At 48.5% G+C, this 23,353-nt stretch overlaps 1 protein-coding gene across 2 annotated transcripts; it reads left to right on the top strand.

Moving 5' to 3' along the window:
* Positions 1-1,870: 1,870 nt before the first annotated feature.
* Positions 1,871-22,723, top strand: WSB2 (WD repeat and SOCS box containing 2). 2 transcript variants are annotated; one of them, XM_086681807.1, is made up of 9 exons: positions 1,871-2,018; positions 7,893-8,061; positions 14,696-14,940; positions 15,120-15,251; positions 18,508-18,608; positions 19,794-19,966; positions 20,712-20,822; positions 20,946-21,053; positions 21,693-22,723. In XM_086681807.1, the coding sequence occupies exons 1-9, from the start codon at positions 2,006-2,008 to the stop codon at positions 21,853-21,855; spliced, it is 1,215 nt and encodes a 404-aa protein (XP_086537933.1). In that variant the 5' UTR covers positions 1,871-2,005; the 3' UTR covers positions 21,856-22,723. The 2 variants fall into 2 exon arrangements, with proteins under 2 accessions (XP_086537933.1, XP_025788955.1); XM_025933170.2 differs by lacking the exon at positions 1,871-2,018 and having other exon boundaries at positions 7,859-8,061.
* Positions 22,724-23,353: the final 630 nt, after the last annotated feature.

Below are 23,353 nucleotides of genomic sequence, written 5' to 3'. Positions count from 1 at the left end.
AGCAATCATCGTGGAGACCACAGATCTGCTGGACTGTCTGAAAAGATGACTTGTATCAGCTGTCCCTGTAGTTGTGGCTGGTCTTGGATTTCTTCACCGGGCTCAGCTAACTGGAGCCCCCATAGTGTCTCACTTTACCTCGCATTTGAGGTGGCACCACTCACACCCCTTTCCTATTCTAGGCCCAGACTACCCCCCCCCCACCCCCCCCCCCCCCCCCCCCCCCCGCAGTTCTTAGAGGAAGCTTCAGGTCAGTCTCCTTCTTAGGTCATCCCTCCTCCAACCCCTCACACTCCCTTTCTTCACTGCCCCCCAGGCTCCCTCCCCATTGGCCAGCTCTTTATCACAGCTGTCCCACCTTAACTTCCTTCCTTGCTAACCGAACCCATGCTTCCTACCTTAACCCCAGTATCCCCATGTTCCTTCCAACCCAGCCCCTCCCCCCTCTTTTTTTTTTTTTTTAACGTTTACTTGTTTTTGAGAGAGAGAACACAAGCAGAGAGGTAGAGCGCCGGGGAGACAGAATTTGAAACAGGTCCCAGGCTCTGAGCTGTCAGCACAGCCCAATGTGGGGCTCGGGGCTCGATCTCACCAACTTACATCATGACCTGAGCCAAAGTCACATGCTTCACTAATGGACTGAGCCACCCAGGCATCCCCAGCCACTCCATTTTAATATGTATGGGTTTAATCAGAGCTGATTTCTGAGCCCCCACTTGGACTTCTGGCTGTTTGACTTCTCTCCTGCTGCTCCTGAGCACCCCCTTTCATGACCTTCAGTCCTCCTAGGTCACAGCCATTTTTACCCAGCTTGTCCATTTTCGGACCCCCACTCTTCTTGGATCCCCCCTTTTTTTCTGGCCGGCTGTCCCTTTCTCACCGCCCATTTTAATCTTGACCTGGTCGTTTTCACACACACACACACACATACACACACACACACCCCGCCCCAACTGTCCACTGGGCTTGTCTTTGATTCCCATTTTTAAAAACCTGTGGCTTACGCCTTCCTCTGGCCCTCGGCTTTCCTCCCGCCCCCTTGGCTCAGCTCCTCTACCTGGGCTCCCATTTAAGCTTTGAGCTCCGGGCCTCAGCGCCCCCACTTTATTCTCCAGGCTCGTTCCTTCCCTGCCACCTTCTTAACCGCCCGGGAGTTCCCGGACCCCCTCCCCCAATTCTGTCCTAGGCCTTCGCTTTTTGTCTCCCTTCCCCCCAGTATCCCTGATCCCCGGTGTCTTCAGGTCCTCGTTTTCACGCGACAGTCTCCTGTCCATTCGCTCCCCCTTCCTCTTCACCTGGTTCCCACCCCCTCCGGTTTTCTTCCCGCCCCATCTCCTTGCCGCACCCCCTTTTCTACCCACACCTCCTGTAACCCCTTCACTATCCCCCCGCCCTCCCCCCCCCATTGTCACCAGCCACATTCCTTCCGCTCCCGGTTTCCCTTCCGCCCCATTCCTTCCCACTCCGTTCCTACCCCTCCCTCTCTTCTCTTCATCCCCGCTGCCCCCCGGTTTTAGCCTGCTCCGCTCACCTGCCCCCCCCCCCAGCTTTCCCTCAACCCCGCCCTCCGGTTTGTATCCGGTCAGCGTTCACCTGCCCGGTCCCCCCTCCCCGCTTTCCCTCAGGCCCCGCCCCCCCCGTTTTGTCCTGTCTGCGCCCCACCTCGCTTTCCTCTCAGCCGCGTAACCCTCCCCTCTGTTTTATCTTGCACCCCGGTTTCCTTTAGGTCCCCCTTCGGTTTTATCTTGCCCCCACTCCACAGTTTTCCCCCAGGCCCCGCCTCCCGTCGCCCCGCCCCCCGCGCGTCCCCGCCCGCGCCCGCCGCCATGTGACGGGAAGCAGCTGATGGCCTCTCCGGGCGGCGGCGGCGGCGGCGGGCGCGGCGGCGGCGGCGGGGCCGGGGCCGGGGCCGGGGCCGGGGCGGGCGGCGTGGGGGCGGTATGAGGGCCGGCGGCCCGGGGGGCTGAGGCGCCCGCCGCCTGCCGCGGGGCCGCACGCGTCCTCCATGGAGGCCGGAGGTGAGCGGGGTTGGGGTGCGCGGCTTCCCGCCGGGCGGGGCCGGGGCCGTTCTCCCCGGGGGCGGGCGGGGGCGCGGGCTCGGCCGTGGGAGGGGCGCGGCGGGGGGCGCGGGGCCTGGGCGGTCCGCGCGGGCAGGCGGCTGGGGGCGCGCCCGTCGCCCAGCTTTGTTTCACTTTCGCTGTCAGCGGCCGCCACCCGGTCTCCCGCCCGCCGCCGAAGCGACCCGAGGAGCACTGGCCATTGCGTGCCGGGGATCCCCGTCCCCCAGGACAGTGGGGGGCTCCCGAGGCCCGACGCCTACGCCCAGGGAGAACGCGGGGGTTCGCCAGGCCCTGGGGGGGGGGTGATACCCGGGGGGGGGGTGCCCAGGTGCCAGGTGACGCAGGTTTGGATGGGAGTCCGCTCTGCCCCTTACGAGCAGTGTGCTCTTGGACGGACCGCATAACTCGAGTCTGTTTTGTATCTGCAAAATGGGGTAATAATAGCACGTGCCCCAGCGGGTGGTTGGGAGCTTCCCAAACTTGCATAGTCATAAGAATGGGGTCTGGGGTCCCTATTAAGAAAATTTATTGCGAGCCTCTCCCGGTGGAGACTGATTGGTAGAGGTGGGGTGGGGCTGGGAATGTTGATCCTTGCTGGCGTGTTTGATAGGGCAAGTGTAGGAAATACTGATGGGTGAGGTTCATGCTTCTACCCTTGTTAACAGCTGTCATCAGAAGACGGTGTGGAAGTCTGAGAATATCAGATACACTTGGAGAGTCAGTCCAAATGAACATGTAATCTCGGAGTGCTTGTTAGTGTGCTTGTTACGCGAAGGCAAAACCTCCAGGTTATCCCTCCATCTCCTCCCTTCCACCCACCTTGCCTTTAAACCCCACCTGTACAGAAATTTGGGGTGGGCTTGGGGTTTATTCTGGGACTTCCAACTCTTGAATATATACCCCCGTGCTTAAAGGCAGTGTCTTTAGAGAAAATTCTCAGAAGGGGTCAAGGCCTAGGGTTCAGAATTTGTTCCAGAACCTCTTGGTATTCTTCCAGTGAAGTTCACGCTTCTTCTTGGTCTGGAGAATTCTGATTGTTGATGTTTGTGTTTCCCAGGCTTGTTTGATGGAGCCAGGGATTGTGGGTGGGTAGGTTCAAATCAGGGTATTCCCTGGGGTGGTGTAACTTTTTTTAATTTGGGAAATGACATTTCTTTGTTTGCCGCAGTCAGGCATTCAGTAAAAGGTGTAGAGGCAGCTCTCTCTGCCTTCCCATCCAGATAAGGGCTTTCTTTTCAGTGAGTGTGTTACCACTTTTTAAATGGCCCCTACTGTTTGTCTGAATCTTATGTGAATCTTTTTATAGCTTCCGCTGTTGTTTCCATTGACTCCTTATACTTAAAACTGAAAGCGATCTGTAGTTAGTCTCCCTTTTTAGCTGGAATCTGTTTCCAGTTCTGAGTTTTTCCTGATGATTGACGACTGTGTTTTGGGGTGTGGGCAGAGCTGTTGAGAGCTGCCAAGTTACTGTTAAAAAAAAAAAAAAGGCCAGAGAGTTTTATGTTCTTTTGAAACTGAATAAAGCCCATTGTAATGGGATTACAATGGACAACAGTAGATATCTTCAGAGCAGTGGTTAGAATTCACTTATTCTTTCGACAAATATTTATTGAGTATCTACTGTGTGCCAGGCATTCTCTAGGCCAGCCCTGACCGATAGAAATATAATGCCACATCTGTAATTTAGAATGTTCTAGTAGCTGCGTGAAAAAAAAGTGAAACCAATTTTAAAATTGTATGTGTCAATCCAGCATATCTAAAATATATCATGTCAACATGATTATTGATTTATTTTAGGTTTTTTTTTTTTTTTTTTTTGGTACTAAGTTCAAAATCTGGTGTATGTTATATACTTAACAGCCCATCTTAATTCGGACTTGGCATATTTCAGATGGTCAGTGGTCAACTGTGGCTAGTAGTTACTGTATTGGACAGTAGGGCTCAATAGCGAGCAGATAGGCAAGTTTGGGGTGTGGGTGGGGAAGAGAGAGGCAGTGAATACATGAAAACAAGTAAACAATCAAGAAAAGATGAGTGAGTGGTGCCCATAAAATTAAATGGGGTGAACGGAAAGAGACTGACCGATAGTAAGACCAGGAAGGTCTCAGAATATGACATTGACACTGAGCCCCTGAATGGTAGGATGCAGCAGGCAAAGATCTGGGGCCTGCCAGGCTGTTTTCCAGGCCCAGGGAACAGCTAATGTCAAGATCGCAAGGCTGGACAAACCAGCAAGCTTCCCGCTGGCTGGAGTCCTAGCTTTCTTGTCTGTGCTCAGGTGAATCTCCTTGCACAGAAGCAGCCCATAATAAGTATCTTTCCATTCAGTCTGTTTGTCCAAGTACATCCCAATGATGGGATGTACAAAAACCCTGATCCGTGGGCCTTTTCACTAAGAAGGGCCACGGCAGGTGCAATCCCGGATGAGAGCTGGATCCTCTCGGCTCTGCTTTTTGTTTTTGTGGGGGTCTTTTTGTTTTGTTTTGCTTTTTAAGTTCTCCACTAATTATGGCTTTTTCCCCCCAGCAGCCAAGTTTAGTTTGGGTTCAGACTCCCCTTCAGAATTTCTTTAACTCTAGAAACGAAGAGATAGGAGTCAGTGAGTTCTTTTCTTCTTTTGGCTCCTGGATTCCTGAGCCTGAAATAGCAGGAGATTAAATCTCCATATCACAGAAATAGAGTGTGAAATCTGGGTATGGCTCATGTTTAAGAAGCATTTCGTATGAAATGTTTGGCATAAGCGTCATAATACTTTAAGGGGCTTCATTTTGTTTATATTTAAAGAGGTATACCACATATATTTTTTTCAGCAAATACTGACTGCCTGCTCTCTGCCAGGAACTCCGCTACGCACTGAAGAGAAACATACAAGGTCCCTTTTAGCATGGAGTTGGTGTCCTGGTTGAGGGGAGACAGATACTCCTCATCGTAGTGATTGTGCTATAAAGAACACGATGTTGAGGAGTTATGAAGGAGATTGACTTGGGGCAGAGAAGAGCACTCTAAGGAGTTGTTATTTGAGCCAAGACTGAATGAAGAGAAGGGCCAGTCATGGAAGGGCATTCCAGGCGAAGAGACCAGCTGGTGCAAAGGCCCTGAGTTCGGAACTAATTGGGCATTGTGAAGGGGTGAGTGAAGGCTGGAGTCAGGGGCAGGGAGAGGAGAGTCATAAGCCCAGGTGGGGTTGAAGGCAAGGGGCCAGGTTATGTAGGACTTTAAGGGCACAGTCAGGAGTTTGAATTTTTAAGAGTGGCTGAAACTGATCACTCTAGGAAGTGAGAATGGATGGCGGGGGCCAGAGTGGAAGCTAGGAGAGCAGTTGGAAGACTGCTCGGAGAGAGGTGATGTTGATGAAATGGTTTGCATAGATTAGAATAGTAGCCATGGAGATAGAGAAGTTAGGTTTGCCAAGTGTTTTGGAAACAGCCCTGATAAAACTAGTTAATGGATTTGGTTTGGGAAGGAAAGAAAAGGAGTCAAGGGGGACCCCTTTTTATATTGTGCAAAGCCTCCACAGTGCAGGTTGTGGGAGAAGTGACCCAAGTGTGAATATTGGGATTGAGACGTTTCTGTCTAACAGGAAAGAATGTGCCTCCGCATCAGTCGATGACATCCAAGTTGCTCCACCTTCGCTCTCCCGACATTTTAAGCGAGATAGTCCTTAGTTGTGGGGCTGTCTTGTGCACTGTAGGATGCTTGGCAGCCTCCGCAGCTTCTGTTCATTAGATACCAGTAGCACCACCCCCAATCATGACAGCCAAAATGTCTCCAGACAGCGCCACGTGTCCCCAGGGGGCAAAATCCGTTGAGAACCACTGGATTACGGGAAGGAAGCATTGACAGAGATTAGGGCCAGGCCACCCCAAGAAAATATCCAGGAATAACGAGAATGAAGACAACACCACAGGGGGTGGCTGGGTAACATTGAGAGACTGGTTTCGGATTTAAAATATAAAGTAACTTCTTACCATGCAGATAGTCCCATCCAAAGGAATATGCTCCCGTAGACCAGTACTTGTGTAGATGAAAAGATCTCACATACAGATTTCTAGGAGGAATTACCTATACAAATAACAGTTTAGACAGACCCAATGTATTAAAACCTAGATTTATACATAGAACCTCAGGAAATGACTATTCTCTTTGCAAAGGAAACTTCTTAAATTTTCTTTAAATAGCAAAGCCACCAAAGGCTTGATATGATTAAAATGCTATTTAAAGAGAGAATCTTCAGCAGCACATTTATTTTATAACACAAGATCATACCCACATCTATAACGCATGTACCAGGAGATATTCTATGTATACAGACATGCATCTCTCTATGTATACGTTTACCACCCGTTTCATTGAACACAAGATACCAAGGTTAATATGTATCACTGAGAAAAAATGCCTATTTAGCTATAAAAATTCACCGTTTGTAGGATATATCCTGATTTCAGTGGTCATATATGTGAAAAGACCTATAAAGATGTCTCCTAAAATATATGAAATAGGGGCGGTTTAAATCAGTATCCATCTGGTAACAGGTATAAAAAGGGTCAAGGTCTTGAAACTAGTGAAGTGGAACATAGACATCAGGAAATGACCTCATTCGGAGTGGAAGCCAGTTTTTATATTAGTGTATATCATAATCATAATTAGTAGTCAGAAAATCAATTCTGAATGCCTTTAGCTTACGAGCTTCCATTGAGAACCTTCCTCTGGAGTAGAGGCTTGAACTAGGAAATGCCCTTCAGGTGGAGGAAGAAACACCAGCGCAGCATGTGCTGTTCACAAGGCACTGTGCTGGGGCCCTGAGAGAAATGAAAATGAACTTCTTTTGGTGTTTGAACAAGGGTGCTTAAATCCTGGTGGAGGGTGGACCAGAAGGAAATTAGTAAACTATAGGAGAGAATGAAGTCGGCAGGGTGGGACTCACTTCCTCTTTAGTAGAGACCATAGAGATAGGGATGTGTGCTAGGGATTCTCAGAAGCTCAGGTGTGCATACCAGTGAGCTGTGTGGGGCCTGGCCAGGTGAGACTCGTGTGGCCAGAGGTCATGGAAAGGAGGCGGGGCCGGTGGTCTGGGGTTCAAGGCCCAGGCTCCACTGCTGTTCTGTGTACACAGGTGGGAGCCTGGAATGTGTTTGAGAGAAATGTCCTGATGTGATGTGTGTTTCAGCTTTAGCGGAGTTCCCTGGGGTGGGGAGGAAAATCAGGAGAGTCTTGTAAAAGATCTGGGCAAGATGGGATGAAGGTTTAAAACCAGAACAGACTGGAGATGGAAATGGAAGGCCAGATCAAGAGGTCTGAGCGGCAGGAAGCTGGGCAAGCGCTGAACATTTTAGCCTCTGCGATGGGGAGGATGCTGGTGAATGAGAGGGAACCTTCTCGTGTCGGATATTCCTTCTTTCACCTGCTGACCAGTGGCAGGTTCTTTTAAGGAGACTTTAAATAAATACTTTTGAAGGCCTCCTGATCTGCACTGTCTAGCTAGCGTGGTCCAGCCTGGTCCATCTCTCCTCTTTCTTCCTCTTCGAGCATTCATAGGAAAATGAGGCCTCCATTCACTGGGTTCACTGGCACAAAGGTTACTGTGAGTCACGGTTAACCAGCGGTGGCCAGTGCCAGAACTGAGTAACCGCACTGGAATGTGGCCTGTGGCTACTGCTATTGCCGCAGGTCATTTAAATGACAACTCCCTCCCGGAATCCAGAATATCACCCATTGCCTTGGGGAGACCGCGGCTTTCCTGGGTCTGAGTCAGCGGGGCGGTCCGGAGCCCGGCTCCCCACTTTCCCGGGGAAGTGAGGGTGTTTGTCTGAAGCATGCTGTCTCCCGTCTCAGAGGAACCGCTGCTGCTGGCTGAGCTCAAGCCCGGGCGTCCCCACCAGTTCGATTGGAAGTCGAGCTGCGAAACCTGGAGCGTGGCCTTCTCCCCAGATGGTTCGTGGTTCGCGTGGTCTCAAGGACACTGCATCGTCAAGCTGATCCCCTGGCCGCTGGAGGAGCACTTGTAAGTTCTGTCGTACCCAGACCCAGAGGAGCGAGGGAGTCCTCACGGTGGGGAACTTGAGAGTGCTTTCCCAGATGACTCCCTACCCTTTGTGGGTCTCCCTGCCCAGGAGCATGAGAGAGGGAGTGGCTGAAAACCAGGAATTGATCATTGGGGTTTCTGGAGCCCCCTCACGTTTGGTATGTGTGAAAATCAATCCAGTGGAGATGATGTTATCCGTACTGTCATTTTTTAACAGCTTTAGTGAGCTGTAATTTACCCAGCATACAATCTGCCCATCTAAAGAGTACAGTTCAGTGGCTTCCAGTAGATTGACGGAGTTGTGCAACCATCACCACTATCAATCTCAAAACCACTGTCCTTGCCCCAGAGAGAGAGCCCACATCCCTTAGTTGTCGTCCTCCAGTCTCACTCTGTTCTCCAGCCCCGAGCAGCCGCTAATCCACTTTCTGTCTTTACACGTTTGCTTCTCCTGGACATCTCACATAAATTGGATTGTACACCGTGTAGTCTTTTCTGACTGCTTTCTCGCATTTAGGATCTTGTTTTCAGTTATCCGTGTTACAGCACGTATCCGTACTTCCTTTCCTTTTATTGCCAGATAAATGGCATAAAGATAAATGCCACATTTATTGCCAGATAAATGGCATAATGTGGAGACGGCACATTTTGTGTATAATCTGTCCATTGGTAGACACTTAGGTGGCTTTCCCTTTCTGGCTATTAGGAATGATGCTGCTGTGAACATTTATGTGTAGGTTTTGGCGTGGACGTATGCTTTCAGTGTTTCGCTGCATGAGAAACAGTCAGACTGTTGAGCAGGGGGGCTGTAGCATTCTGCAGTCCCACCAGCAATGTGTTATTTCCCCATCCTCACCAACACTTGTTGTCTGTCTTTCTGACTGTGGCATAGCCGTCCTGGCGGGGCAGGAAGTGGCAACTCATTGTTTGGATTTGCATTTCCCCGATGGCTTCTGACGCCAAGCACCTTTACTTATGCTTTTTTTTTTTTTTTTCCTTATGTTTCTTGATCCATCGCAAATCTTCTTTGGAGAAATGTCCATACACATTCTTTGCCCATTTTGCTTTGAGATGTTTATTTTTGAGAGAGTGCAAGTGGGGGAGGGGCAGACAAAGGGGGACAGAGAATCTGAAGCGGGCTTTGTGCCGACAGCAGTGAGCCCGATGTGGGGCTCGAACTCATGACTCTGGGATCATGACTTGAGCTGAAGTCTGTTGCTCAACCGAGTGAGCCACCCAGGTGCCCCTGCCCATTTTTAAATTGGGTGTTTGGTTTTTTTTCTGATGTTAACTAGTTTCTTTCTGTGGGGTTGGACAGGTCCCAGCATCCGAATGCTGTGAGCGCCTGGTCAAAGGGCCCAGCATCTGCATTTTCTCATTTGTGGCAGGGCAGTTCCATGTCTGCCTTTATTTATTCAGCCAGTATTGTTGGAAATCTTTTTTGGCCTCACACCGAGCCAGGGTCTGAGAATCCTGAAAGAAACCCAGCAAGGCCCCTGCCCTTGAGGGTCTCATTTGTTTTGTATTAGGCGTTTCTTCACATCACGCATTTGATTTAACGTTTAATGTTTCCTAAGTGGAGTCTGAAGCTCCTTGCCTTGATGACAGGCACCGCCGAAGAGAACTCGCTGAGACGGTCCTCTGCACGCTGCTGGGTTTGAGGGGTGTCCATTTGGCTGTTTGGCAGGATGCATCAAGGACCTTGAAACTGTTCTCCGGCTACCAGGGATCTGGGATATGGGGTCATCTATTTTTATTTACATACGCTGATTTTTGTCACGGAGTTGGTTCTGTAGTAGTGACAAAACAGAAATCCCTTAAAATCCAGTGATGAGACGATGGTACAGGAACTTATGGCATTGCTATAGGGTATTTTTTGCAGCCATGAGAGATTTTCTTGCTTTAATCATGATATTCGGTTTCTTCTGTGTAGTCGGTTTCATGAGAATGCCAAAGCCATTCTTTTTTCTTATTGAGCTCCTACTGTAAATGTAAGAGACTCAACTGTATATCCAGTCCGGTACGAATTTAGTCAGAAAAAGAATTTAAAAAAAAAAAACATAAAAATGGAAACATTTTCCAAAAATCACTCCTATCCAAACATCTACATTACCACAGGTAAATATATCCTTCTAGTATGAACTTAGGAAAACGGAAATCGGAGTATTAATCCTTCTTGTGTCTCTGTTCTTTAAATATAATGAGAGAAATGTTATTATTTAGTATGTTAAATGAGAAGTTACTTGTTTTAGGGAAAAATCACACATTGTGAAGAATAGTAACTTATGATAATGCTTAATAATATAAGGAAGGTTTACTGAAAAAAGTAAGCTATAAAATCATATATGTAATATGGTCCCAAATTTGTCTTTAAAAAATGTGGGGGTGCCTGGGTGGCTCAGTCGGTTAAGCGGCCAACTTCGGCTCAGGTCGTGATCTCGCAGTTTGTGAGTTTGAGCCCCGTGTCGGGCTCTGTGCTGACAGCTCAGAGCCGGAGCCTGCTTTGGATTCCGTGTCTCCCTCTCCCTCTCTCTGTCCCTCCCCCACTCACACTCTGTCTCTCTCTGTCAAAAATGAATAAACGTTAAAGAAAAAAAATTTTTTTAATGTATGTACATACACGTAAATAAAAACTGATCTGAAATGTTTACTCTGGTTAGAGTGGTGTTAGGATTATAGGTAATTTTTATTTTATTTGTCTCCCTTCCAAATTTTTCCCATAGTTCTCTATTATTTTTATAATTTAAAATAATTGATATTCTTAAAGTCCTTTAAAAGGGGAACTCTGAGGTCTTTATGTTCTTGTTTGGATTGTTACACATTAAAAAAAATTAATAGCACCTTTGGTATTGAGCAAATAATCGATACTAACCAGAGAATTGTATTTTAATAATTTTAGAAATAAAGTTTTTAGAAGCTTCAATTGCAGTGAAGTTAAATTCCCCCTATGACCCTCCCTTGCCGCTAGCCATCCCCTCCCTATGCATGCACCACCTCCACCCCCCCCCCCCCCCACCATGTAACTCAAGGGAGTTGATTCAGTGGCAAACTCCAAAGTCCAGGGGATCTGTTGAGTAGTAGGCTTGGATACCCAAGACTTAAGTTCTAGTTCTGCCCCAGATTTTGTGACCCCATGATAGAGGTCTTAGTATCTCTTTCTAATTTTTTTTTTTAACATTTTATTTATTTTTTTATTAAAAAAAATTTTTTTTTTTTAACGTTTATTTATTTTTGAGACAGAGAGAGACAGAGCATGAACAGGGGAGGGTCAGAGAGAGGGAGACACAGAATCTGAAACAGGCTCCAGGCTCTGAACTGTCAGCACAGAGCCCGACGCGGGGCTCGAACTCACCGACTGCGAGATCATGACCTGAGCCGAAGTCGGCCGCTTAACCGACTGAGCCACCCAGGCACCCCCACATTTTATTTATTATTAAGAGACAGAGACAGACAGAGCATGAGCATCGGAGAGGCAGAGAGAGGAGGAGACACAGAATCTGAAGCAGGCTCCAGGCTCTGAGCTGTCAGCACAGAGCCTGATGCGGGCTCGAACTCACGAACTGCACAGTCATGACCTGGGCCAAAGTCGGTCGCCCAACTGACTAAGCCACCCAGGCACCCCGAGTGTCCAGCTCTTAATTTCAGCTCAGGTCATGAGCCAAGGGTTGTAGGATATTGCCCCGTGTCGATCTCAGTGCTGACCATGGAGCCTGCTTAAGATTCCCTCCCTCTCTCTTTCCCCCTCCCTCCTTCTGCCACTCACCCATGTGCATGTGCTCTCTTAAAAAAATTTTTTTTTGAATGATAAAGCTCTAAGCCAGGCCCGGGTTAGGACTTTTTAGCTCTGTTTCCTGTCTCCCCCATCCCTGAGGGTACTTCCTCCTTGTTCCTGACTTTAGCGTCTGCCCATACCCAGGATTAAGCCCCCTTTTATTTACTCAGCAATTCATTCTTCTATCCTGGCCTTTTTCTCTTGTACCTCTCAAAATCTGACATATGCCGTATGTGTGTGTGTGTGTATGTATGTGTGTATACATACACATGCACACACACACATATATATACACACATACATGTGTATATACATAATTTTTTTTTCATTCTCTCTCAACTAAAATGTCAGGTCCTTGAGGGCATGGTTCCCTGCTGTTCCCACGGGACTCCAGAACAGGTCTGGCAGATGAATGGTCTCTCCCTGTCTTCAGCTCTCCTTCTCCATTCTTCTCAAACACAGGTCTGATTAGGTCCCGTAGCTGCTTACACAATTCCAGTGGGTCCTCACGGTAGTGGGATGAGAGTCAAACAATGCGGCCAGGCACTGACAGGGATGCACAGGAGGGTGCTTGCTCTCCACTGTGCGGCCCACCTCTCAGCGCCACTGTGTTCCTTCCTGTTCTCCACAGAAGGCCCTGTCCCAAGCTCCTTTACCTGGAAAATCTATCCTCATTCTTTTTTTAATGTAAAAAAGATTTTTTTAACGTTTTATTTATTATTGAGAGACAGAGACAGAGCATGAGCATGGGAGAGGGAGAGAGAGGAGGAGACACAGAATCCGAAGCAAGCTCCAGGCTCCGAGCTGTTAGCACAAAGCCTGAGGTGGGGCTCGAACACACAAACTGCGAGATCATGACCTGAGCCAAGTCAGACGCTTAACCAACTGAGCCATCCAGGCGCCCCGGTATCTCTTTCTAGAGAAAGTACATTAAAAAAAAAAAAAAAAAGAGAGAAAGTAAATTTATGATACTTAAATGAATTAATCTGCAGATATGCCTTGGGGCGCCTGGGTGGCTCAGTCAGTTAAGTGTCCGACTTCGGCTCAGGTTATGATCTCATGGTCCTGAGTTTGAGCCCTGGATCCCGCTTTGGATTTTATGTCTCCCTCTCTCTCTGACCCTCCCCTGTTCACACTCTGTTTTCCTCTCTCTCAAAAAATAAACATTTTTTAAAAAATGTGCAGATATGCCTTAATTCCTTTGGAATAAAATAGCTACTACAGATTATTCCTTAATTCAAAGGCAAAAATTAGGATTCTGTAAAAAAATAAAACAAATGGAACTTCGGTGGTTCCCGGGTGTCCTATAAAGCTTTTTCTGCGTCTTGCCTTTTCTGTGCTTCTTCCCTGGATGGCAGACTCAGGCTCCTGTGCCTGGGCCAGGCAGGTCTACAAAGCGTGTGGGTTGAGCAGGGTCGGTCGAAAAGACATTATCACATTCAGATGTTTGTCAGGACGACAGGTTTTCAAACTGCATTGGCCATTGAGACCTGGGGTCAGCAGACTTTTACTGTGAAGGCGCGGATGTTAAATATTTTTGGCTTTGGGGGCCATACGGACTCTGTTGAGACCACTCAGCTCTGCCGTTAACAGCAGAAAGCAGCCATTGATGGTATGTGAAGGAATGAATGTTTCTGATAAAACTTCGTCTCTGAAAGCAGATTGCTGGCCTGGACATAGTTTGCCAACCTCTGATTTCAACTAATAGAGTTTTAGAGCTGGAGGAGCCTATGTTTGCCTCAATTCCATCTCCTCCCTTCTAATTTTACAGGTGAGCTTAGTGAAAATTTTGTAATAGATTTCAACCACACACTTGGCAAAAATATGATTTGCTTACAGCTTTGGGGGAACAAATCTAATACATAAAGACGTTCCTGTTATGTATACGCTGAGTATGGGATTTTTCATGGAATGGAGTTCCAGCTTCCTCATCTCCATTTCCCCCAGTTTGGTATGCCCGGAGTATGGTCAGGGCCACCCAGAAAGGTAGGACTTAACACTTGCACTGATAAAGTATACTGCAGATGGGAAACTTTGATGTTGGGGGCTGAACCCCCGGGGCTGTCCAACTTCTCAAGCTCGTGAGGTGGTGTCTACTGGGGGGAATGGTGGGTGGGGCCTGCGTCTTCTGTGACTCATCTGGGCCTGTGTTTTACCGTCAAGTAGAAGGTAAAAGCAGGGGGTCCGGCCACGGGATCTTTGAGGTCAGTGCAGTTCTGCACAATTCGGTGGGCTCTTTCTCTCCTTGATCACCTCACTGGTCGGTTCCTGTGCTGGACATACCGTCAGAGAGGTAAGCGAAAGAGCCTCATTGATTGGTTGGAACACAAAGCGAGTGAAGGTGGAAATCAGCGTGTACCAAGCAAACTGTGTTGGTCGGAAGAGGGTTTATTTTCCCGCTCCTTGGGGCTTTCTAAGCTCAAGATAAAGGGGCTCATCAGGCAGGGGAGCAGCAGATGGGTATTCAAGTTCTAAGATCTGTCCTAGTTCCAAAGCTACTGCATGCCTTCTTCCTCATGGGAAACACTGAGTGCATCTTTCCTTCCATGCACCAAACCCGAGAGAACTTTCTGAGGAAGCGTATGGCTCCCTGGGGCTTCTGTGATCTAGTTATCCCACAAGGCGGGTCACCCCGTTGCAGGGTTATCACAAATGGGATGAACCAAGGCTAATGAAGTCTCTGTTACATGGATTCTAAAAAGAAATGAAAAGTCATGCCAGAATTCACGGAAGGCCAATTTGTTTCTAGAACTTTAATGTCTCAGATACCCTAAAATGAGAAGTTGGTTGGTTGCCTTGGTGACAATTTTAGACTCATGAAGGGATCTCTGCTTCCTCCAGCATCCCTAAAGGGTTTGAAGCCAAAAGCCGGAGCAGCAAAAATGACACAAAAGGGCGAGGCAGCCCAAAGGAGAAGACTCTGGACTGTGGGCAGATTGTCTGGGGTTTGGCCTTCAGCCCGTGGCCTTCTCCACCTAGCAGGAAGCTCTGGGCACGCCACCATCCCCAGGTGCCAGACATCTCTTGCCTGATCCTCGCTACAGGACTCAATGATGGGCAGATCAAGATTTGGGAGGTGCAGACAGGTAGGTCATTTCTGCCTGCGACAGGGGGCAGGGTCTGCCCAGACAGGGTCCGGGTGTGCATGTTCTCATCAGGGATCACGGGGGCCGCCAGGCCCCCAGCCGGCTGAGGGGTGTGGCTGTGACCAGCAGACCGGTGCCTCCTCTTTCCCACTGACTGACTACTCCTGCTCCCACGCCAGGGCTCCTGCTTTTGAATCTTTCCGGCCACCAAGATGTTGTGAGAGATCTAAGCTTCACGCCCAGCGGCAGTTTGATTTTGGTGTCAGCATCTCGGGATAAGACTCTTCGCATCTGGGACCTGAACAAACATGGTATGGAGGTGATGGCACCACCGAGCGGCTCCACAGATAACCATATTTGCTCCTTTCTCCACGTGACCCATGTCACCTTTATCTAGAACAGTGTTTCTCAACCAGTTTTCCTAAGGGGTCTTTTAAGACATTTTTTCCTAACCTTCCTCATCCCCATGAAATACTAGTATTGAGAATATACCATTTACTTAGGCACTGAGTGCATACCTGTGCACATAAAAAAAGTAAGACTCCACCCCTATTGAAAATACATGATAGAGCATAGGTTTTCTCAACCATGGCATCGTTGACATTTTGGGCACAGTAATTCTTTCGTTTTTGTTTTTTTTTATGTTTATTTCTGAGAGAGAGAGAGAGAGAGCACAAGCAGGAGAGGGGCAGAGAGGAAGAGAGAGAGGGAGACACAGAATCCAAAGCAGGCTGCAGGCTCCAGGCTCTGAGCTGTCAGCACAGAGCCTGACTTAGGGCTTGAACCCATGAACTGCGAGATCATGACCTGAGCCTAAGTTGGACGCTTAACTGACTTAGCCACCCAGGCGCCCCTGTGCATGATAATTCTTTGTTCCAGGCCGTCCTGTGCATTCTGGGAGTTGAGCAGCACCCCTGACCCCTACCCATTAGATACCAGGTGCACCTTTTCTTGTTCTGACAACCAAAATGTCTCCAGACACCACGCCCTGTCCATGTGAAGGGCAGAGTCTCCCCAGGTTAGGAACCACAGATCTAGAAGTCCTCCGTGTGGGATACTTCCTGTCAGAAATCATGTTTCTCTGTGAAGCGGAATCTTTGCCTGGAAGAAATCTCTTAGACTTGAGAGGGTCAACTTTTGTGGAATTTTGCTGTGAGCAGAACTGCATACAGAGGTGGCCCAGCAAAGAATTCCATACATCTCCAGTATTGAGCTTTAACTGGAAAGGTGACATAGGGAAGGGGAATTTATCTCCAGGCCACTTCTTCCCCACATGGGCAGGGACTCGGGGGCTGGAGGGAGGAAATGGCGATGTGAACAGTTGATGAAGAGGGCGTTCATCCCTGATAACGCAGAGGGACCGGTATTCCTGCCTCAGCCGTGACGGGGCCAGCTCCCCACAACCATGAGCTACTCCTGCCCTCTTAGAAACAAGCCTGCTGGGGGCGCCTCGGTGGCTTAGTCGGTTGAGCGTCCGACTTCAGCTCAGGTCATGATCTCGCAGTCTGTGAGTTCGAGCCCCGCGGAGCTTGTTTCAGATTCTGTGTCTCCCTCTCTCTCTGCCCCTCCCCTGCTCATGCTCTGTTTCTCTCTCTCTGTCAAAAATAAATAAAAACATTAAAGAAAAGAAACGAGCCCACTGACTTGTCAAACAGCCAAGGAGGTGCTTGTGGTGTCCTTATCCAGGGGCATCTGGTCACCAAGAGAACTCTGGCAGTTTCTGCCCTTGGCTGTGGAACGTGAAGTCATAAGATAGGTCTGCTGCCTGGGAAGGCTCCTCCAAGGTGGCGCCATTTTTAATGCATCCTGAGGCAGCTTGTTGCCACCATGTAAGGAAGGTTCTTGAAGCAACTTGAAAGTCTTTCGGTGGTTAGGGGCTCCTGGGTGGCTTTGTGGGTTGAGCATCCGACTTCGGCTCAGGTCATGATCTCGCAGTTTGTGAGTTCGAGCCCCGCCTCGGGCTCTGTGCTCAGAGCCTGGAGCCTGCTTCGGATTCTGTGTCTCCCTCTCTTTCTCTGCCCCTCCCCTGCTCACATTCTGTCTCTCTCTCTCAAAAATAAAAAAAAAAATTAGAAAAAAAATTTCTTTTAAATAATAAAACCTTTCAGTGGTTGGAAGGCAGGACTAGCTGAAGGGGACTGGGAGCAGGCCAGTGCACTAGGGCATTCCCAGGAGGGGAGGGGATGAAGTCGTGTTCCCAGGTCTGGGCCTGGCCCTACCCTTATGCCTGAATTTGTTCAACACTCACAGCCACCCTGGGGATAGGTGCTGCTCTGATATGACAGCTGAAGAAACCATGACTTACCTAAAAAAAAAAAAAAATTATACGGACCCACATACATATATGTAAACTCTTCAATGCATGACTCTATGTGTTCATGTAAACTTTTTTTCCCCCTTTTTCCCCTTTCAAACCCAAGTTCGTCTTGGTACCTCCTCCTACCCCGTCTCTTTCCCCATCTCATCCTCCCCTCCCATTGCATCCTTCCCTGTATTCCCCCGGCAACCTCCTGGCCCATGCTCGCAGCCTTCCGCATTCCCCTGTATACTTACTTGCATATTCCTGCTTGGAATCAGGGGTCAGTTATGGATTTGGGAGTCATCTTTCCACAAAAAGATTCATGTTATTTGCATATTTTCTGCAAAATAGTACTCCATGGAAATTCTAATTTTTTTTCTTAATGTTTGTCTTTGAGAGAGAAACAGAGCGTGAGCAGGGGAGGGGTAGAGGGAGAGGGACACACAAAATCCGAAGCAGGCTTCAGGCCCTGAGCTGCCAGCACAGAGCCCGACATGGGGCTCGAATTCATGAACCTCAAGATCATGTGACCTGAGCCGAAGTCAGACGCTCAGACGCTCAACTGACTGAGCCACCCAGGCGCCCCTTCCGTGGAAATTCTAGGTCCCTAATGCCATCTGAATTAACAGGGTAGATGTATTCCATATATTTACCCATTCTCTTATGCTTATGGATGGACATTTTAGTTTTTCCCCAAAACAGAACTGGAGAGGTTATGTAAGTGGCCCTTATGTGCTGAGGAAACCGTGGAGTCAGGGTTCAGACCCAAGTTCACCTGACAGCAGAGCACGTGGCCCTCATTACTCTGCACCGTTGCTCATCCAGACACTCTGGGGAGGGTGAGAGAGCAGGAGAGGGGGAAGCCATTACAGAGTGTAAATGACAGAAGTACAGATAAAACAGTCTCAAATTTGGGAGGATGCTTCAAAGTTCTAGAGGTGGTTGAGGGACCTAAAAAGAATGTTCTCTCATGTCAAAGGGATCTGTCAGATCTGATCTATGTATATAGCCTTTCTCCCATTGATCTGGTGGGTTTTGGTGAAACAGAAAGTAGTGATTTCCTTGGGGATCAGAATATCATATGAATCGGTTTCAGTGTTTAATGACAAATCCTGTCTTCTTCCTCTGCGTGAGAAAAGTGGGCCTTTGGGCTCAGCTGACAGAGAACCAGATGGGTGTACTGGGCAGGTGGGTGACCACCAGCTCTCCGGTCTTCTGACTTTGTGGTTTCGGGAACTGGCTCACCATTCGCTCCTTTTCTGTGCCAGGTAAACAGATCCAGGTGTTATCGGGCCACCTGCAGTGGGTTTACTGCTGCTCTGTCTCCCCGGACTGCAGCATGCTGTGCTCTGCAGCTGGAGAGAAGTCGGTAAGTCTCAAACGTTGGGTACCATTTTCTCTGCTGCCTGAGTTCTGCGAGACCTGGAGGTCTGAATGAGCCTCGCGTGAGAGGGAAAGTAGGCCCAGTGCCTCAAGATTCATGTTCAAACCAGCCCCAACAGAAGGCATGCTTGTGGGCCGTGACCTCCTCTTGCACACCTCTCTTCTGATACGCACTTTGACACAAACCAGAAGAGAGGAGATGCTTGAAGTGGGTGGTTGCTCTCACCACTGGATGAGGGCTGTCTGCCTTCACAAAATGGTAAAGGTGTGCTTTTTAAATTTCTTTCCCCTCCCCAGAGTCTTAAGAATTTAAAAGTTGCAGCCCATGTATGGGTCTAATTTCCTTTGAACCATTTAACTTGAATCTACAGAATTGGGAATGCCATTTCAAATCAGAATGGACAGTTACATGTGGAACTTTGTCCTGAAATCCTGTCCGTTATTTCAGAAAGTATTAGAAACCCAAGAACAGTTTGGGAACATTTTGTTTGAAGTTTAGATCTGTATTGAGCTATTTGCTATGATCAACCAAAAGTTAAGAGTTCACTATATGGTACAGCCCAGGTGGTTAATCATTCGTTTGGGGTTTGGAACTACGTGAAACCGAGTTTTCTTAAAGGGAAGAAAATAAAATCCCGTTTTTAACGATTAAAGGTTTAAAGTGATGAACTGTGTCAGACGTACGCACGATCGTGGGGCAGATTTCCACCATTCTGTGAACTCATGGTGTAAAATGGCTCGACAGGGTACGATCGCTTTGTTGGGAGCCCTGGCGTTCACCTCGGACCCTGCTGTTTAGTTTTAAGTGAAAGGACAAGATAATTCTTGGCTTAGGTCTGCATTAGCATATACTGTGATCTTGCAGACAGGGTTCAGAAGCAGAACTCAGAGTACATTTAGCTGGTGGTCTTCCTGAGCTTGGCTGGGTTTATTCTCCCTTACAGTAAGCTCCTCGAACGTGTACGTTGGTTGAGTGCCTCCAGAATTCAGACCTGTTTCTTTACTTAAACCTTTACGATGCGTTCTGGAAGAGCTGTACAAAGCGGGAGTGGAGAGCTTGGCTTCACCTGGCCACGGGGCCTGACGTGGGCATCGCTGTGTCGCTCGCTCACCGTTCACATTCTAAGCAGTTTGCTGCCACCCCTGACCAGGCACCTGTTCCTTTCCACAGGTCTTTCTGTGGAGCATGCGGTCCTACACGTTAATCCGGAAGCTAGAGGGCCACCAAAGCAGTGTTGTCTCTTGTGACTTCTCACCTGACTCCGCCTTGCTTGTCACGGCTTCTTACGATACCAACGTGATCATGTGGGACCCCTATACTGGCGAGAGGCTGAGGTCACTCCAGTAAGGACGGACTCCCTGCTTAGGACTTTCTTGGCGGGGGTGGTGACTGATGAGAAAGCTGCCTTGGGTTAGGCACGTCCCTCGCAGAGTCCAGGGCATGGGAGGGGACAGTCTGGGTAAAAGGCACAGTGGGTTCGGTGTTTCTCAGGCGTTGGCTTGCAGGGGCACCTCGCCGTCAGTTACGTTCTCAAATTAGACCCGAGGGCTTCAGGGCTCCTGATACAGGAGGCGGTGTGTACTCTGGATTCAGCATTAACGAAACCTCAAAATGACTCTTTCTTTCCATTTACTAATAACTGTAGTAGCAAATTCAGAACAGTCTTCTTACTGAAACTGGTATTTCCAAAATGAATTTTCATGTTCTCACAAACTTGGTCTTTTTCTCTTTGTCTCTGTTGTTTTCTGAAGCAAATAATAGGCAGTCCTATAATTATCATGTATCTTAACCTAAAAAAGGCTTTCAGTTTGTACTGTGGTATTAAAGTGAGGGCTGACCTACTTTGCATAAGGAAATCAGCGCAGGGAGCGCGACTAACCCTTCAGCCCCTTCCACAAGGCACCTGGAGCCTTAGGAAATGCGCTGTTTCCCCCCAGTCTGCTTATCCTGAGGTTTTCCAGATGGGGTACAAGATGGGTCTTGAGCCTTTCCTAGTCGCACCATTTTGGCCTCCTGCCTGGGAAAGAAGATGAAGGGTGGAGAGTGGCCCATCACTCCAGGCCTGTCATCCTGTTCCTTTCTCCTCAGCCACACCCAGCTTGACCCCCCCATGGACGACAGCGATGTCCACATTAGCTCCCTGAGGTCCGTGTGCTTCTCTCCCGAAGGCTTGTACCTCGCCACGGTGGCGGATGACAGGTAACGAAGAGACACCTCTGTACGGGGCCTCGGAGCAAGTCCCTGCGAGTAATTGTAGCATTACCCTCTGGCCTGGCCTCAGGTCTGCTGATGCGCAAACGTGTCTTTTCTCTCTCCGTCCAGACTCCTCAGGATCTGGGCCCTGGAACTGAAAACTCCAATCGCATTTGCTCCTATGACCAATGGTCTTTGCTGCACATTTTTTCCACATGGTGGAGTTATTGCCACAGGGTATGTATCTGATAGCTGAACAGATGGGTAGCAGTTTCTGCTGAGTGTACTATGCAGCTTTTTAAGGGAAGAAAGCCTCTAGAATTTTCTTGCCTACGGTGAAGCCTTTAAAGAAATCCAAGAGGACACAAAATTCTAATATTCTATTCTGCCAATACAGGTTATCATTTACTCTTAATGTTCAATCTAAATGTAAAGAGCTGTGATTCATGCCACTTAATGGGCCAAGTTCACAAGGAAGCAGAAATTGAGATGATGCAGAAATTTATATGGGAAACCATTTAGGGCAGAGACCACCTTACAGGGAACGTCCATAATTTAGGAGGTGGCGCTCTTCCCTCCGTTACATTTGAACTCACAGTGTGATCTAGAAGGGCTGTGCTCCCAGATAGCCCTTTGGTACCCCACCTTTGGTACCAAAGGTGTCTTGAGTTCTTCTAATCCTCCCCGAAGCCTTAATTATTCAGCATTACAGCCTTCACATCGATTCCAACCATCAGGGTTGCACTTAAGCGTTGCAGTTCACTCTCTGGGTGTCTCCTGCCGATGCAAGTCAGAGTAGGAAGGTGAATACCCGTCACAGTGAAAACATGTATTTCTGAGGTCGGCCTTAAAGCGTCCGTCTCTGTTTTGTTTCAGGACAAGAGATGGCCACGTCCAGTTCTGGACAGCTCCGAGGGTCCTGTCCTCACTGAAGCACTTATGCCGGAAAGCCCTTCGAAGTTTCCTAACCACCTACCAAGTGCTAGCACTGCCGATCCCCAAGAAAATGAAAGAGTTCCTCACATACAGGACTTTTTAAGCCACGCCCCATAGTCTTATACTTGTTTTCTTGGTAGCAGGATAAACCTCCCTGGCAGGGGAGCAGCTGGAACCAGGGGCCAGTTATCAGGTCTTGGCTCCGAAGATCATTTCTTTTTGGGACTGTGAACAGAATGTAGGGAAACCAGATACCAGTGGACTAGTCACCAGGGATTTTCTCCGTGACATGGGGAGGTCAGTCACAGAGGGGGACTCCGGCTCCGCGACAGCTGAGCCTTCCCTTAAACCCTGAGTCCACTTACAGACGGCAGTGCCCAACACCTTTTAAAGTCATGGTTTTGATTCAAGCGCAGTTACTCATGTTGATTCGGTAAGAAGGGTCAGCAGGCCTCAGGAGCCTCTGTGTCGGGGCGGAGTTGGGTCCCTCGACTGGCAAGCGTGGCTTCTGCCCCGCACTTAAACGTTGTCGTGTTTCACACACAGTGGTGACACTGTTCTGAAGTTCTCTCCTGCTGTGTCAGAGTGGCTTTGATGTTGGCAAGTGCCGTCCTTCCTCTGGCTCCCCTCTGACCGGCAGGACAAAATGCAGGACAAAGTTTTCACGGAGCCGTGTGCCATGAGGTATTGACTAAATTGCAGCTGACTCAGAGGCCATGCTCCCGACTGATACACTATAAATGGCTTTTTTTTTTTTTTTTTATAAACAGTGGTGTGCATGTGCAGGCGATGACAGATGTGTATGTCCGGTCCCACACAGATGTCCCCCTAAACTGCATGACTGTTCAGATGGCCACCGCGTTGGCAGGTGTTTGCCATTTGTAGCATATTTATTTGTATTTTCTCAGCAGATGTTAAGGTACAACTGTGTTTCCCTCCACGGTATCTAAAAACCATAGTTGTTAAGCCGACCAGTTGTGAAGATGTCTCTTCTTGATTGTGTAGAGAATTGGTGTGGCCGCCCCTTCGGCTGATTCTCGTGTACGCGGTCTTCCTCTGCTGCGTCACCTCATCGGACTCCTCAGCCGGTGTCACCTCCGCCCCTTCACAGAAATAGCTCCTTGAAAGTACTGTTCTCTTTCCTTCAGTGGCGTGTCATTATCTGATCAAGACACCTCATTCCAATGAAATCTGCCTTTGGAAAATTTAATATATTTTAAATTATTTTAAAAGAAACACAACACCTTATCCTTTGGCTTTCTTACTAGGTGCTTTTTGGAGGCCAGTGTAACATTATAAAACTTGTTGCAAAAGTACGAGAGTCCCCCCTACCACCTTTGTTGCCGAAGAAAAACATTTCTTTTCAAGATGAGAGGCTTCCATTGAAGGGAAAGTTAAAAAGCTTTTGGCTCACCGTTTCATTTTTTCCACTAAGAAAAAAATACCACCTCTCAAACCAAGTGAGTACAGCAGGACAGCGGGGAATGGCTGGGGCCAATTTTCAATTTTGTGGTTATCTTGAAATGTCACAGCGTAGTCTGAGAGGCTCTGGGCGGCTTCCCCGAGGCCCCACTTTGCCATTAGCTGCAAACTTTGCTTGG

This window comes from Puma concolor, chromosome D3, assembly GCF_028749965.1.
Source record: "Puma concolor isolate L17-30 chromosome D3, mPumCon1.1.hap2, whole genome shotgun sequence".
NCBI classification, from domain to species: Eukaryota; Metazoa; Chordata; class Mammalia; order Carnivora; family Felidae; genus Puma; species Puma concolor.
This window is presented reverse-complemented; position numbering and strand designations above follow the sequence as displayed.

Coding starts and splice junctions, on each gene's coding strand:
- WSB2 (XM_025933170.2), top strand. CDS start 7,874: ATGCTGTCTCCCGTCTCAGAGGAACCGCTGCTGCTGGCTGAGCTCAAG. Junction 8,062..14,695: donor TGGCCGCTGGAGGAGCACTT/GTAAGTTCTGTC, acceptor TGCTTCCTCCAG/CATCCCTAAAGGGTTTGAAG. Junction 20,823..20,945: donor GCCACGGTGGCGGATGACAG/GTAACGAAGAGA, acceptor CTCTCCGTCCAG/ACTCCTCAGGATCTGGGCCC.